The 13,880-nt window shown below is 64.8% G+C and overlaps 1 protein-coding gene across 1 annotated transcript; it reads left to right on the top strand.

Annotated features, from left to right (window-relative positions):
- The first annotated feature begins 683 nt into the window (after window positions 1–683).
- Window positions 684–7,844, top strand: TESPA1 (thymocyte expressed, positive selection associated 1). Its single transcript, XM_030037960.2, has 12 exons — window positions 684–1,026; window positions 1,786–1,925; window positions 3,450–3,646; window positions 3,735–3,777; window positions 4,150–4,199; window positions 4,381–4,434; window positions 4,695–4,731; window positions 4,844–4,927; window positions 5,031–5,239; window positions 5,500–6,605; window positions 7,077–7,170; window positions 7,294–7,844. Exons 3-12 carry the CDS (start codon window positions 3,481–3,483, stop codon window positions 7,404–7,406), a joined length of 1,956 nt encoding a protein of 651 aa, XP_029893820.1. The 5' UTR covers window positions 684–1,026; window positions 1,786–1,925; window positions 3,450–3,480; the 3' UTR covers window positions 7,407–7,844.
- The last annotated feature ends 6,036 nt before the right edge of the window (window positions 7,845–13,880 follow it).

Genomic DNA, 13,880 nt, shown 5'->3' with positions numbered 1-13,880 from the left:
AATCCTGCCCGGTCCTGGGTGTCTCCCCGCAGGGATGCTCCGTGCAGCGGCCAACCCTCTCCTCCACCCTGAGGGTCAAAGCCCCTTCGGCTGCTTTGCCTTTGGGGTCCTTGCTCCTCTGGGTGGGGGGTCCCCCTCCTCCCCAGGGACCCCTATGGTGAACGATGAGGGGGGGTCCCCATCCCTGCGCATCCCTCTGCCCGCCCGTGCTCTGCCCGTAGCCATTTCGCTCCTCGATGGGCTTTTACGGGAAAACCCTTCCCGGCTTCGATCCAGCCTAAGCATCCCGGCTCCCCACGGCTGGGGCTGCTGCTGCGGGGGGGGTGGGGAAAGGCTGGGGCGGGCCGGCGGGGAGGTAAAAGCATCTTCAGAGCATTGCATGCACCCAGCGAAGGCGTTTGCGGGGGGGGAATAACTGGTCGAGATGGAGGATGGTCCATGGGCCGACTCCTGCTTGGGGTTTGGATGCCATCAGCACCAGAAATATCAATATTCAGACCCTGGTGGCATCCTGGGTCCCTTGGCCATTAAACGAAATGTCCCCTGGCCCTTGGGGTCTGTGCCCCCCCCCCCCAGGCATCCCTGCTTGGTCGTGGGCGCTGGATGTGACCAGGGAGCAGAACGAGGTCTTTTTCCCGCTCCCACCCCGGAGCGGAGCCAGACGAGGGGCGATGCTGAGCAGGCATGTGGCCCATCCTTCGCAGGGGATGTGCTGGGCGAAGCGACTCCCGAGTCATCCGGGCTCCCCCCTCCCCGAAACCCTGGGCAGGCTGAAGGAACGGTTAATTCAGGGCTTTATCCGCAAACACTCGCGGGCTAAAAATATCCCTCCCGCGGGCAGCACCATTCCCAGCCAGCGCCGTGCCGGGTGCTTCCTTGCCTTTTTTGACGGGATTGTGGCTCACGACGGGGCAGTGCCCGGGCTCCCGGCTGAGATTAGCACAGAAACCCGGCTGCCGGGGGACCCGGAGGGACGGATGAGGGACCAGGGATGTCACCTCGGTGGCTGTGATGTCCCCGCTGGAGGTGAGTGCTGTCCCTGCATCAGGGATGTCCTCGGTGGGGCCGTCCTTGTCACCGGGTGCTTTTATCCCGGTGCTGGAGGAGATGCTGGAGGGTGGGATTGGAGGTGCCATCCTGACTTGGCAAACAACCCATGGGGACAACTGCCTCCATCACCCCCTTGTCACCCTTCAAACCTGGGGTGGCTTCACCCGTCACCCCAAGAGCCACCCCATCAGCCCAACCCTGGGCAGTGCTGCTTTGGGTCCCCTTATCGGGGCCGCGCTGGGCTAGCCTGGCCAGCGGGCAATAAGCCACGCGTGCCACACGCCCGTCCAGCGCTCCTTTAACGGAGCGGTGGCATCGGCAGCTTGGCACGGCGTGCTGGACCCTGGGATGCTCGGCCGGGAGGGAGCCGGGCGCTGCAGGGTGTGAAGCAGAGCACCCTCCTCCTCCTCACACCCCCCGTGCAAAGCCCACCCGGCACCTTGTGCTGTTTGGGGACCCGGTGCCGGCCACCGAGGAGACCTCGGGGCCTCGGGACTCCCCATTGGGGTGTCCCAGCCACCCTTGGAGCAGGCGGGGTGCAGGGGACCCCTCTAGAAGGTGGGTGCCCTCTCGCCCACGGCAAGGGCGACCTGGGTGGCTTGCTTGGCACCGGGGCTATTATTAGCCACCCTCGCCCACGTCGGCAGCTCATTAAGTTTTTCCCGTTGTGGTAGCGGATGTGGGTCAACGTTTGAGGTTTCGCTGTTGATTTTTTTAATTTCCTCTTCAAAACAGATGAGTTTCCTCCCTCCTTGCTGACGACAGATGCCGCCGGGGGCCGGGCGCGGCGGTGGGGCGGCGGGATGCCACGGCTGATGGCCCCTCGCCGGAGATAGGCAGCGCTCGGTGGGGCTGCCCGGCTGCCCCCCGCGCTGGTAAGTGCCGGAGCCACACGGAGGGATTTGGGGGTGGTTATTGCCCCACGAGGGGTTGCAGGGGAGGGGGGAGGGCCTGGGGGGCTGTGGGGATGGAAGGCGGAAGAGCAGGAGGTGGATGGACCCGGGTTTGGGGGGGAAGAGATAGGGCCATGGGGGTGATGGGGACTCCAGGCGTCCGGGAGAGACAATTCCTGTACCTGGAGCAAATGGAAAACTCTTTCGTGGCAGCAAAGGGACAAGGAGCGGAGTGGGGACCAGAGGGGCCGAGGGGGACGGGGCTGGGGGCGGCAGGGGACGGGGCTGGGATGCTCCAGGACGCGGCAGGACAAACAAGCCCTGGCGTCCCAGCCCCCGGCCACGTGCCCTGGGTGAGCTGGATGTGGCCTCAATGAAGAGCTTGGCTACAAGGCCACTGTTCCCTGAGCCCCCCCCCAGCCCCCCCCCCCCCCCGGCCTGATTCCCGGAGGTGACATCCCAGCCCTGAGCATCACAGGGGTCCGGGGTGGCCCAGATGGGTGCTGCTGCTGGGTCCTGCCCGGGGCTTCACCCCGTCCCGCACCCTGCCCGGCAAGAGGTGAAATGGGGAAATGGTGACAAGGTGCCCTCCCTCCGCCGGGGACTTTCGGCGCAGCTGCGGCACGGTGCCGTGGGGTGGGGGATGAACCGCGCTGGCCTTGGGGCTGAGGGGCCGGCACCGTGGTGGCTCTGCAAAGGGTTTCCCTTCCCATCGGTGAGGTGGGTGATGGCTGGACCAGGATGCTCCTGCTCCAGTAGCGTTTGGGTGATGGCTGGACCGGGATGCTCCCGCTCCAGCAGCGCTTAGGTGATGGCTGGACCGGGATGCTCCCGCTCCGGCAGTGCTCAACCGTGGGGACGCGTGGCTGGAGCAGGCGGGTGGCTCAAGTAACCTGTCCCCTGTGGCTGCAGGGGTGCGGTGGGGGTCTGCCCAGGCTGGGGGGGGTCCTTGTCCCCAGGCAGAACCTGTGCTGGGGAGGGCAGAGGACGAGGGACCAGGTGTCCTCAGTGGGTGCCATGGAGCCATGGAGGAGCTGGATGCCGGGAGCTTGGAATCCTTCAGGTCCTTCAGGAACAGGGGACTCCCTGGGGACATGGTCCCTCACTTTGCTCGGAGGGTGTGGGATGAGGATGGGATGTGAATCAGCTCCCTAAGGGAGCCAGGGGGGAGAGGTGCCAGTTGCCCAGCAGGGAATCTCCGGGTTCTGGAGATCTGCATCATCTGCCCCAAAGCGTGCCAAGCCGTGGTGCAGCTCCGTGTGCCTTATCTCAGCCCCGGCAGCTCTTCCGTTCGCTCCAGCAGCTCCGTCCCTGTCCCCCTCCAGCCCCTGGGTGCAGCAGGCACCCATCGGCACCCAGGGCAATACCTGGGCAGGGGCAGAGCATCCCTGGGATGCCCAGAGCCCACCCTGCACCTGCCCGTGGAGCACCCAATGGTCCCACCCCATGGGCAGGAGGTGGAGGAGACCCCCCCCCCCATCTTCACGGCTCTCCTGTCCCCTGCAGGGAGACCCCCGGCCCAGCCGGTGCTGCGGCCATGGAGGGCTCGTCGGTGCTCAGCCCTTCCTCATGGGAGAAGCGGCGTGCGTGGGCCAGGCAGAGCCGGTGCTGGCGGACCACCGTGGTGGAGGAGGAGGCGGCCGCCGCCATGCAGGACGTCCCCGAGCTGCAGCCACCCCACTTGGATGACGTCTTCCTCGAAGGTCAGGGGGACCCCAGGGTTGCACATGGGACAGGGGTCCCCACGAGCTGGGGGTCATCTCACGGGTGTTTCTGTCCCCCCCCCCCCAGGAAGCCCCTCCAGCAAGATAGAGACGTGGCTGCAGGAGTGCGGGTGAGCCGGGGGGGGCAGGCGAGGGCAGATCTGGGGGTCCCTCTGCCGCGATGCCATTCCCACGGGGATTTCAGTGTCACCGCGGGGGTGGTGAGGGTGGTGGGACAATGCTCACAGTTGGTCTCCAGGGTCTCCCGGGGGTTTGGGTTCCTTGGGATTGGGGGTCTGCCAAGGGGACCCCCCTTTCCGAGCATCCCACCGTGGCGCACCCACCTGCAAGCCCGGCCGCTGTCCCTTTGCTCTCACCCTGCACTCCATCATCTGCGTCCCTGTCCCCACTGCCTGCCCCACTGCACTCAGGTCTCCTGTCCCACCACCAGCCCCCCTGGTACGGGGACAGGGGGATGTGACCGGGGTTTTGCTCTGGCACAGGTCATCGGTGGAGGTCCCACCGGAGGAGCTGGGCTTGCCGGGCCCCTACGGTACGTCAGCTTTGCCCCCGTGGGTCTCCCAGAGTGCTGAGGCTGGTGGTCCCTGTGTGGACCACTACCCACAGGGTGTGTGTGAGGTGCAGGGCGACGAGCAGGGACGTCTTTGAGGACCTTGAGACCTGTCCCCAACTCTGGATGTCCCTGCACCTCACAAGGCTTTGCTCTCTTGCAGTGTGTGGCAGCAACGGGACCAGCTTTGAGGATGACTTGACCCTGGGAGCTGAAGGTACCAACCACCTCCGGGCACGCTGGGGTGTCCCCTCCTGCGGTGTCACTGTCACCCCACGGGCAGAGCTGACCCGGCGGAGACCGGGGAGCTGGGGACAGTCGGGAGCAGACCCAGAGGGGACTGTCCCCACGCTCTCCATCCCCTGGGGCTGCGGGCTGTGGCTGCAGGGGAGAACATCTCCCAGGGTGGCGAGTGTGGGACCAGTCCCCAAAACACCCCGTCTCACTCCCTGCCGCCTCTCTGCTCCCTTTTCCCAGCTCTTTTGCTACCGGGCAGCGACAAGGCCACGGGCAGGTGAGGTTTGGGGGCCTGGGGGAGGCTGGCGGGGGGCCTGGGGGCACCGTCCCCGTGCATCCCGCTGGCAGCATCCCCTTCGCTCAGCCTCGTCCCCCCTCCCTGCCCGCAGAGCTCTGCGGGACAAGCACCTCAACCTGGGGCACAGCATGGCGTCCAGTGCCCTCTCCAGCCTCACCACTAAGACCAGCTCCAGGTAGGAGCTGGGAGGGTCTCTGAGGGGGTTGTCGGGTCACCCCCTCATGAGACCGGTCCCTGTGGGGCTGAGCTGGGGCTACCCCCCCCCCCCCACCCCGCAGCATCTCCGAGGTCCTGGACTGGTGGCAGGCGGACGCCGAGGAGATCCTCTACAACCTGGGCTTCGTGCAGAGCGAGCCGGAGGCCGTGGCCCGCATCCCCGCACGCTTCTTCTCGGCTCCTTCCCGTGCCAAAGGCATCGACTTCCAGCTCTTCCTCAAGGCCCAAGTGCGGCGCATGGAGATGGAGGATCCCTGCCTGATGCTGGCCAGTGAGTGACACCCGCGTCCCCAGGCCCCCCGCCCGGGGAGACACCGACACATGGGGTGGGATCCACCGTGCTGGTCGGGCTTTGCTCTTTTGAGGTGGTGGGAAAGACGCTCCCGTGCCTCAGTTTCCCCATGCATGAGCTGGGAGAACACACCCAGCCCACCCTGCCCCTGCTGCAGCCCCCTGCCTCACCGAGCGTCCCTCACCCCACAGCCCCCCCCCGACACCCCCCCCCCCCCCAACTCCTTCTGGCCCCTCCAGGTCGCTTCCAGCAGGTCCAGGCTCTGGCTGCGACGGCCGACGCTTTCTTCTGCCTCTACTCCTACGTCTCGCGGACCCCCGTGCAGCGCATCTCCCCCTCCCGCCTCGCCTGGGCTTGTACCGACGTCCCCGCTATCCGCGTCGCTCCCACCCAGCCCAGCACCCTTTCGCCCGTGGAGCGCCTGAAGAAGGCTGTGTCCACCATGTGCCTCTACACGTCCCCGCGGGACGAGGACAGCCCACGGGGGACCAGCCGGCTGCCCACCGTGCCCACCAGCCAGCCCAGTGCCATGGGGAAGGTGGTGCAGGAGGTGCTGGAGCGGGCGAGGGAGGAGAGGTTTCGGTTCGATCCGGCCGATGTCCTCGAGGGCTGGGGAAGGGATGGGGGTGCCGGGATGGCGCAGCACCAGCGGGGAGCAGAGGGGACCCCCCCGGTGCCACCGTCACTGCGGCCGGTGCAGGGCGTCCCTGCGTGTCCCCGTCACGGTGGTGTGGATGCCCTGGCGTGCTGCGGAGGGGAGCGGGAGCCATCCCCGAGGCCAGCCCCAGCGGGGACACCGGTGGGTGCTGCACGGGGACACCTGGAGCGGTCCTGTCCCCATGGCGGGGGGAGCGGTGACAGCCCTGCGGGGCTGGCTCAGGGGGCCGGGGATGCTCCGTGCCCCGTGGGAGCAGGACGGATCAGCACGGAGGAGAACCAGCCAGACGCCGCTGCGAATGTCACCTCGTCCGCAACGCCGGCTCCCGTGGCCCCCCACTCCGGCCAGATGTGGGTCACCCCTGAGCACCCAGAGGGGCTGGGATCCGAGGGGGACTCCGGCTTCGGCTCCGGCTCCTGGGGGACCTCTCCCAGGAGGAAGGCAGGGTACCGTGGGTGCCATCCGGATGACCCCCTGGACCCCGCTGGGGCACGTTCCCCCGGCTCAGAAACACCAAGAGCTGGAGGTCACCGGGCTCGGCGGAGCAGGGGCTGGCGCCGGGGGGGACCCCTGAGGGACGCCGGGTGGCAACAAGGCGACGCATCGGGGCTGCAGACCCTTGGGAAGGGCCCCTCGCCCCACCGTCCCAGCCGGCAGGAACCTGTGGACTCCTTCGAGATGGAGGAGGTGAGGGTGCGATGCCCAGGTGATGGGCGCAGAGGGGTGGGGGGCAGGAGGGGGCTGGGAGAGGGGGGCAGCAGCACAGGGGGTCCCTTCGGCTGGCAGGTGACGCTGGCTGAGCCAGCGTGCGGTGGGAAGGAGCTGGAGCGGGAAATGTCCCCGGAGTGTTCTCAGGCTTTTAAGGTTTGAATGATTTAGAGCTTCAAATGGAGCCTCTTGCAGGGGGGAGCTGGGGTCACGGGCGCAATGGCCGGCTCTTGTGCACGCACGCACGCACACACGCCTGCGTGGGCTCGCACACACACACAAGCATCCTCGCACACATGCACAAGCATCCTTGCACGCACACACACGCACACAGAGGGATGCATGGGTGTACACACGCGTGCTGATGCACTTTTGCACGTGCATACTTGTGCACTGACATGCTCACCCGGTGCAGCTCCTCACCCAGCCCCGCCGTGTCCTGCCTTGCAGGTGCTGAGCGCCAGTGAGGAGGAGGATGATGATGACGGCGATGCCCGCGAGGAAGCCGTCCGGTCCCTCCATCCCTCCATCGGGATCCGAAGAAGTAAGTTGTGGGGGTTTCCCACCCTCTTGGGGGGCACCAAGGGCAGTAGTGCTGCCAGCCCAGCGGGTGCCCGGTGCCAGTGTGTGTGTCCCCCACCGTGTCCCCCCTGTCCCCCTGCTCCAGGCTTCATGCTGCACACCAGCAGCGGGCAGTCCGACAGCAGCGGCTTCGTGGAGGAGCCGGTGTCCGGCCAGCCGCCTGCTGCCCGGCTCCATGGCACTGACCAGACGGCCTGAGGCCACCGCAGAGGGACCTGAGTTTGTCCCGGCTCCGGCAGGAGCCACGGCTGCGTGCCGGATGGACCGTGCCGTACCGCTGCGTTTCGGACACAGAGACCATCCTCAGCTGAGGGCTGAGCACTGCGTGTACACGTGTGGGTGTGCGTGCACGTGTGGGTGTGTGGGTGCACATGTGGGTGTTTGGCACAGAAAACCTTTTGACTCAGGACTTTTGCCCCAAGGGGCACATGCGTCCCCCCTCCACCCAGCCTGCCGGCGCTGGGGCTGCGGCTGCACCGGAGAAGCGCCGGGGACATCTCGCCCGTGCCTTGCTCTTGGGGACATCGCTCGCACTTTGGTCACGGTCGGTCGCTCGTGCTGCAGTGCCTGTAACACTAGGACGGGGGTTTGCTGGGCAGAGCCAGCAGCACGCTGGAAATAAAGTTCCCAAAGGGATGATGGTGGCTGTGTCCCTGCCTGGAACTGCTGGGGGGGGGTGTGGAATCCAGCCCTGCCCACCCCCTCTGGGGTGGAAACCCCCAGCACAAGCCCTCCCAGTGCCCCAAAGGGGCCTGAGCTGGGGGGCTCTGCTCAGCTCTGGGTCTTCCCAGGGGACAGAGGAGCTGCCACCGAGGCTGGGGCGTTCCTGCCCTACAGACCCCGCGTACCATCCCACCCCTGCTCAAGGGCTCACGGTGGGGCTGGGGACCTGCGGTGCCTCCCACGGACACGTGTGCCCCGGCTGGGGTGCAAGCCCGGGGGTAGGACTGGAGTGGCGGGTGCTGCTCGGGACTTTTTTGGCCTCTCCATCTTCTCTCTCCCTTGCTGAGCCTCCCTTCTGTCTCCTTATCGGGGTACTTCATGGCTCCAAGCCTGCTCTTCATCTTCCTGCCACTTTATCTTTCTGGCTCGATGTTCTTCCCCTCCGCACGATCTGGGCATCTGAAGGAAACCGCACTGAGATGATGCTGGGTCTGTGCCGGCAGCTCCTTAACCCCTCCGGCGCCACTGCCGCTGCACGCCCAGGCAGGACACGGGCAGATTTATTGGTGGCTTTTGCCCTAGGTGATGTGGGCATCGAGCACGGGCACGGCCCTGAATTGGGTGGTGGAGGGTGGTGGGTCCTGGCTGGGCACCCCAGCAGCCTTCCGCGGGGCTCGTCCCAAAGTGGCCACAAGCCACAAATTCAGGGTCCGGCTCTGCTCCTGCCCCTCCAGATCTACCCAGGGGACAGGGACAGGTCACAGGTCACCCCAGGCCAGTGCTCCATGAGGTTAGGAAGGAGCCACCATGGTTCCCCTCCTTCCTGGACTCTCACGGTCCCCATCCCGGCTGCCCACCACAGCGGTGGTCCATGACCCTCCGCTGTCGGGTGCAAGGATGACACCAGCCCCAGGGCATCAGCGCTGGAGTTACTGGAAAAGAAAAGTCCTGTTGGATAAACAAACCCCAGGGCTTCCCCATGGAGAGCAGCCAAAGACGGGATTATCCTGGATTAGCTCCACGGCCCCTCCGGCACCAAGGCTGGCTCCCACAGCCCGTCCTGGCTGTGCTGTGGGTCCCGTGGGGGGGGGGTGGGGGGAACGGTCCCAACCTGCCAGGGCTGCTCCATGCTGGTTTGAGCTGCTCAGGGCTGCGCTTTATCCTCCTCCTTGGTCTCTGCAGAGGGGTCCACAGGGGACCCTCTAAACCTGGAGCTGTGGCAGTCACCCCCAGGCACCTTCCTGGTCCCCTGGCTCTGCCCGTCCCCAGCTCATCCGAGGAATAAACCCACCTCAGTCCGTGGACTTGCCGGGCAGGTCCTGCATGGGGCTGTCTGAAGCCTCCTGAGAAAGCCTTGGTGGAGCACAGCTGGAGCTCAGGGCCGGGTTCCCCATCCCTGGGGACACCCGAGGCCAGCCCCATCCCGACCAGGAACCAGACCGGGACCTGGCTGAAAACCAGTGCAGTGAATGGAAGAACCACTGGAAACAAGTAGCTGGTGATGGGGCTGGGGACACGGTGTGACATTTTCATCCAGCTTTGCTGCCAAATCCAGGGAAATGAGAGCAACAGTTTCATCACGTTTCATGCAAATGTTGAAGTCTTTGGTGCTTCTGAGACCAGAACTGGGGGTTTTTAGGGCGGTGATGAATTAATCCAGTGGGATGGAGTACCTTGTAAACGGTACGAAATGAAGTTACACTTGTGAGCACACGTGCTCCCTGGCCTCCCCACGTCGGGGTATTTGGGTATTGTCTCCCTGAGCCAGGATCCCAGCTGTGACCTGCTCCCCCCCGGGAGGGTTTGGCTCTGCATCCTGCTTCTGGGTGCCTGAAATCCCACCCCAGGGCAGAGCTGGGCACTCCCACGTTCTCCTCTCCCCACTGGGAATGAACAGGGTGCCCTGAGAAGCCGGGTAAGTGGCACAGATCCTCCCTCGGGCACTGGGCAGGAGAAATGCATGGAAAATACCGAGGATTTATCCCCCATCTCTGAAGCCAAGAGGCAGCGAAAGCTCTGCCTGGGACCAGGGACAGTGATTTATGGGTGCAAATGGATAAGTATCCTCTTGTCTGAGCTCTGGGCTCTTGCAAAGATGCCACGCAATTTCTGAGACACCACCTGAGCAGGGACAATGCGATTTTCCAGGTTTTAGACTGAAAATAAAAGACTTGAGACTGTGCAGAGCATTTAAATTCAGGGATGAACAACCCACAGCCTGATGCAAAAAGAGCTGGGAGCATTTGCTTGCCCAAGGGCTGAAGGAATGATGCGGCCAAGCCGTGGGAGCACCTTCCCACGGGGAGCATGAGCTGTTTGAGATGGCAGGGGAGAGGGCAGGAGCTGCAAGCATCGACCATGTCCTACATCTGGGTACGCTACGGAACCCCACCACCCCCGCAGTAGCACCCCATCCACCCCCCATCCAGGACCCAGCATCTCCTGCTGGAGCATCTCCTGGGGTACACCCCCGGTACCCCCCCTGCCAGCCCAGGGACCTGCTGTCGGTGCCTCCGTAAAGCTTTCCCTAAAGTTTCACCTAAACCTTTTCCCTGCGTTTTCAGCCTGGAGGTCTGAAACCACCCAGGCGAATCCCTCCCGGCCGTGCCGTCAGCGCTGTCTGTGCCGGCATCGCGGCAGGTCATGCTCGGCTGCTCCATCCGTCCGGGCCGTGGTGCGATGCTGACGCAGGGCTGTCGAGCCGGGCTGTGCCGGCACCGTGCTTCCCTCCTGCCTTACATGTCTTGAAAGACATGACATGGCTCCCTCCCTCCCCGCCTCACGTACGCTCCGGATGGGGTTTGTTTGCTAAGCAGTGCCAGGGAGATTATTCATCCAGGTTTTTTGCAGTTCACGGCAGCCTCGGCTCTCCCCGCAGAACCATGGCTTGTCCTCATCTCGTGCGGCTCGTGGTCCCTCCCGTGCTCCGGCCCATGCCCTTAGCCTCAAAGCACCAACCCCCTTTGGCTCAGCTAATCCCTTTAATCAGTAAAGAGGTTCTGACCTCAGCCCACATCCCCAAAAGGGGAGAGAGATGCTCTGGCCCACTCATCCCCAAAATGAGGAGGAGCTGGGGCCAGACTGGACCACCAGGATGCTCCCGCAGCATCCTTGTCCCACTGCCACCCAGCGAGCACAGCTCTGCCCCAATTCCCGAGCGGAGCCATCCTCCCCTCGTGTTATCTCTGTGTTTCAGAGGCTGCCGTGTATCAGCGTGATGATCCCCATCATCACCTGCCCTGTGCATCCCCACTCCCTGCCTGGGGCTGGGACCGGGCTGCCTTCATGTGCCCCCCCCGACTGCACTGCTCCCGAACATCCCCTCCCTGTCTGTTATCTGTCAAGTGGTGAGAAATAAAGTGCTGGAGCCGAAAAAGTGCTCTGTGATGAGCAGGAAAGGTCTGCGGCTGGGGGGCTGGCAGTCGAGGAGCGTATAGGGGCTGGGGAGTGAGCAGGGGGCTATGGAGTGAGCTGGGGGGGGCTTGGAGAGTATGGGGTGTGTGGGAGGGCATGGGAGGCTTGTGGGGTGAACAGGAGTGTACTGGGGGACTATGGAGTGTACTGGGGTGGTATGGAGTGCACTGGGATGATGTGGAGTGGGAGCCATGGAGCCACACGAGCTGTTGGGGCTTTGAGGACTCGGGAATTGCTTGGAACATAGAGGGCTGGGAGTCCTGGGAATGGGGCTGGGGCTGGTTTGGGTGCTCTTGGGGCTGGCAGCAGGACCGGCTGTGCTGCCCGGAGGGGCTGCGGGGCTAATCCGGGCTAATCCTGCCCCTGGCGGGGCGCCCGGGCACGGGCATCTTCCCACACCTGGAAAATCCCATGCACCTCCGAGCCCTCCCAGTCCAGGCCGATTGGTGCCTGCTGCCTTTATAAGGGACAGACCCCAGCCCGGCTCATCCCTGGGTGGCCCCCGGCTGTGGTCGTCACCTGAAATCCTCCGGGATGATGAAGCTCTGGGTCACCTTGCTGCTGGCCGGGCTCGTCTGCAGCCTGGCTGCTGGCCGTGAGTCGGGCATGTCCCCGCGGGAATGCGGGGTGACACTGGGGTGGTCGCCGATGGGGTGCAGGAGGGGGGGGGGTCAGGCCATCCAGATGTGTGCAAGGGGCTGGGTGCAGAGTGGGGGGTGTCCTGTGTGCGGTGGGGGGTCCTGACACCCCACCGAGGTGGGTGATGCCGTCTCTCTCTTCCTCCTGCAGTTCCTCTTGATGAGACGTCTTCAGGAAGCTCCGGTGAGTTAGGGGTCCTGCATGTGAATCCTGCTCACCCAGGGGGTCCGGTGGCCAGGCTGCAAGGCAGAGCTTTGGGACCCCCCCTCAAAGACCCCGAGCGCTCCAAAAAATGGCAAATCTTTGGTTTTTTTCTCTTGTTCTGAAGGTGGGGTTGTTCCTGGAGGGTGAGGATGCTCCTGCATCCCTCTCTTCCCTCCTAGGCAGGTGGGGAAACGTGTGGGTCGGACCCGCATGGCACAGATGGGGTCTGAGCAGCTCCGGCTCCCTGCAGACCCCGCAGCGAGAGGCAGCTCCCTTGGGGCTGGTGGCCTTGGCCAGGGTGTCAGCGCAAGGGTCAAGACGCGCCGGGCGTCAGGGCCACCGGTTTCGGTGGGTGGGTGGGAGGTACCGTGGAGGGGAGGAGGAGCGCCCTGTTCGTGGCACATCGGGGTGCTCGGGTAACCCCGATTCTTCCCGCAGATGTCGAGGCAGCCAAGGAGGGTGAAGGAGGAGTGCTGGCCCTAACCGTTGACCTGCTGGACACACTGGTGAAGGGTCTGAGTTCCAGCCTCATCGGGTGAGTGGGGAAGGGGGAGCAATGGGGGACGGGAGGGCTCTGCCGCAGTCAGCGGGGACGGCGATGCTGCCGCCCCGAGAGGCGTCCCTGGCTCCTTCCCACCCCGCTGCACTGGGTGCTGGTGGGGGTTGTAGCGGGGTGGGTGCTGGGGGGCCGGCTGGGTGCTCCCATGAGGGTGGGATGGTGGGACTGGGCCAGGTCTTACCTCTTAGGTGTTTCCTCTCTTAGGTGTTTCCTCTCTTCCAGGTGACCAGCAAGCCAGCACAGTAAGTCCCTTCCTTCCCGGGGGAGTCTGGGGACACGGCGTGTCCTGTCACTGGCAGGGATGCAGCTCCAGGGCTGGGGGTTGGGTGGGGGGATGCTCTCCTGGGGGCACTGGGAGCCCCCACCACCTCCCATGGCTGCCCAGGACCGTGCCCAGCTCCTTCTCTGCTCCTGCCCTGAGCACTGAGCATCTAAATCTCCCTGCCATCCCACCAAACCTCCCTGCCATCCCACCAAGCCACCCTGCCATCCCACCAAACCTCCCTGCCATCCCACCAAACCTCCCTGCCATCCCACCAGACCTCCCTGCCATCCCACCAAACTCCCTGCCATCCCACCAAACCTCCCTGCCATCCCACCAAACCTCCCTGCCATCCCACCAAACCACCCTGCCATCCCACCAGACATCCCAGCTATCCCACCAACCCTCCCCTGATCCCACACCAGGGACCTCCACGTCTCTGTGTGTCACGGCAGCTCGTCTGGAGTCAGCGCTGGGCTGGGAGGGCTGACTCAGAGCAGGTTTTGGGGCAGTGGAGGACCCAGGACTGGCTCCCCCTCCATTGTGCAATTTGGGCTCCCTCCCAGGGTTGGCCCCGGGTGCCAGCGTGCTCCCTGGGGAGCAGGATGCGTCCCTCTCCTCCCTCCCAGCATCCCTGGCTCTGCACAAGCATCGCGCAGCTCCCTGACGCCAGGTCTGGTTGCCTCCCAGCTCATCCCACGGCTCTTCTTGCACCACATGCATGCATCGCTCCAGACCAAAGCTACCAATAAAGCAAACCCCTAATTGCTGCCTGTCTCATCCTGCCTGGTGTTTGCCTGTAACCTGTGGCCGTGAGGGATTGAAAGCCAGCCCAGCTGTGGTCTAGTCCAGGGTACGATCCTGCTGCCAGATGGAAGCAGCTGCTTTAAATGAACCGAGTCTCCCTCGACTCGGTTCAGGTGCCCGTGGC

The sequence above is a fragment of the Aquila chrysaetos genome, chromosome 15 (assembly GCF_900496995.4).
Source record: "Aquila chrysaetos chrysaetos chromosome 15, bAquChr1.4, whole genome shotgun sequence".
Lineage (NCBI taxonomy): Eukaryota > Metazoa > Chordata > Aves > Accipitriformes > Accipitridae > Aquila > Aquila chrysaetos.
Note: the sequence above shows the minus strand (reverse complement) of the source record. Positions and strands in the feature narration are given on the sequence as shown.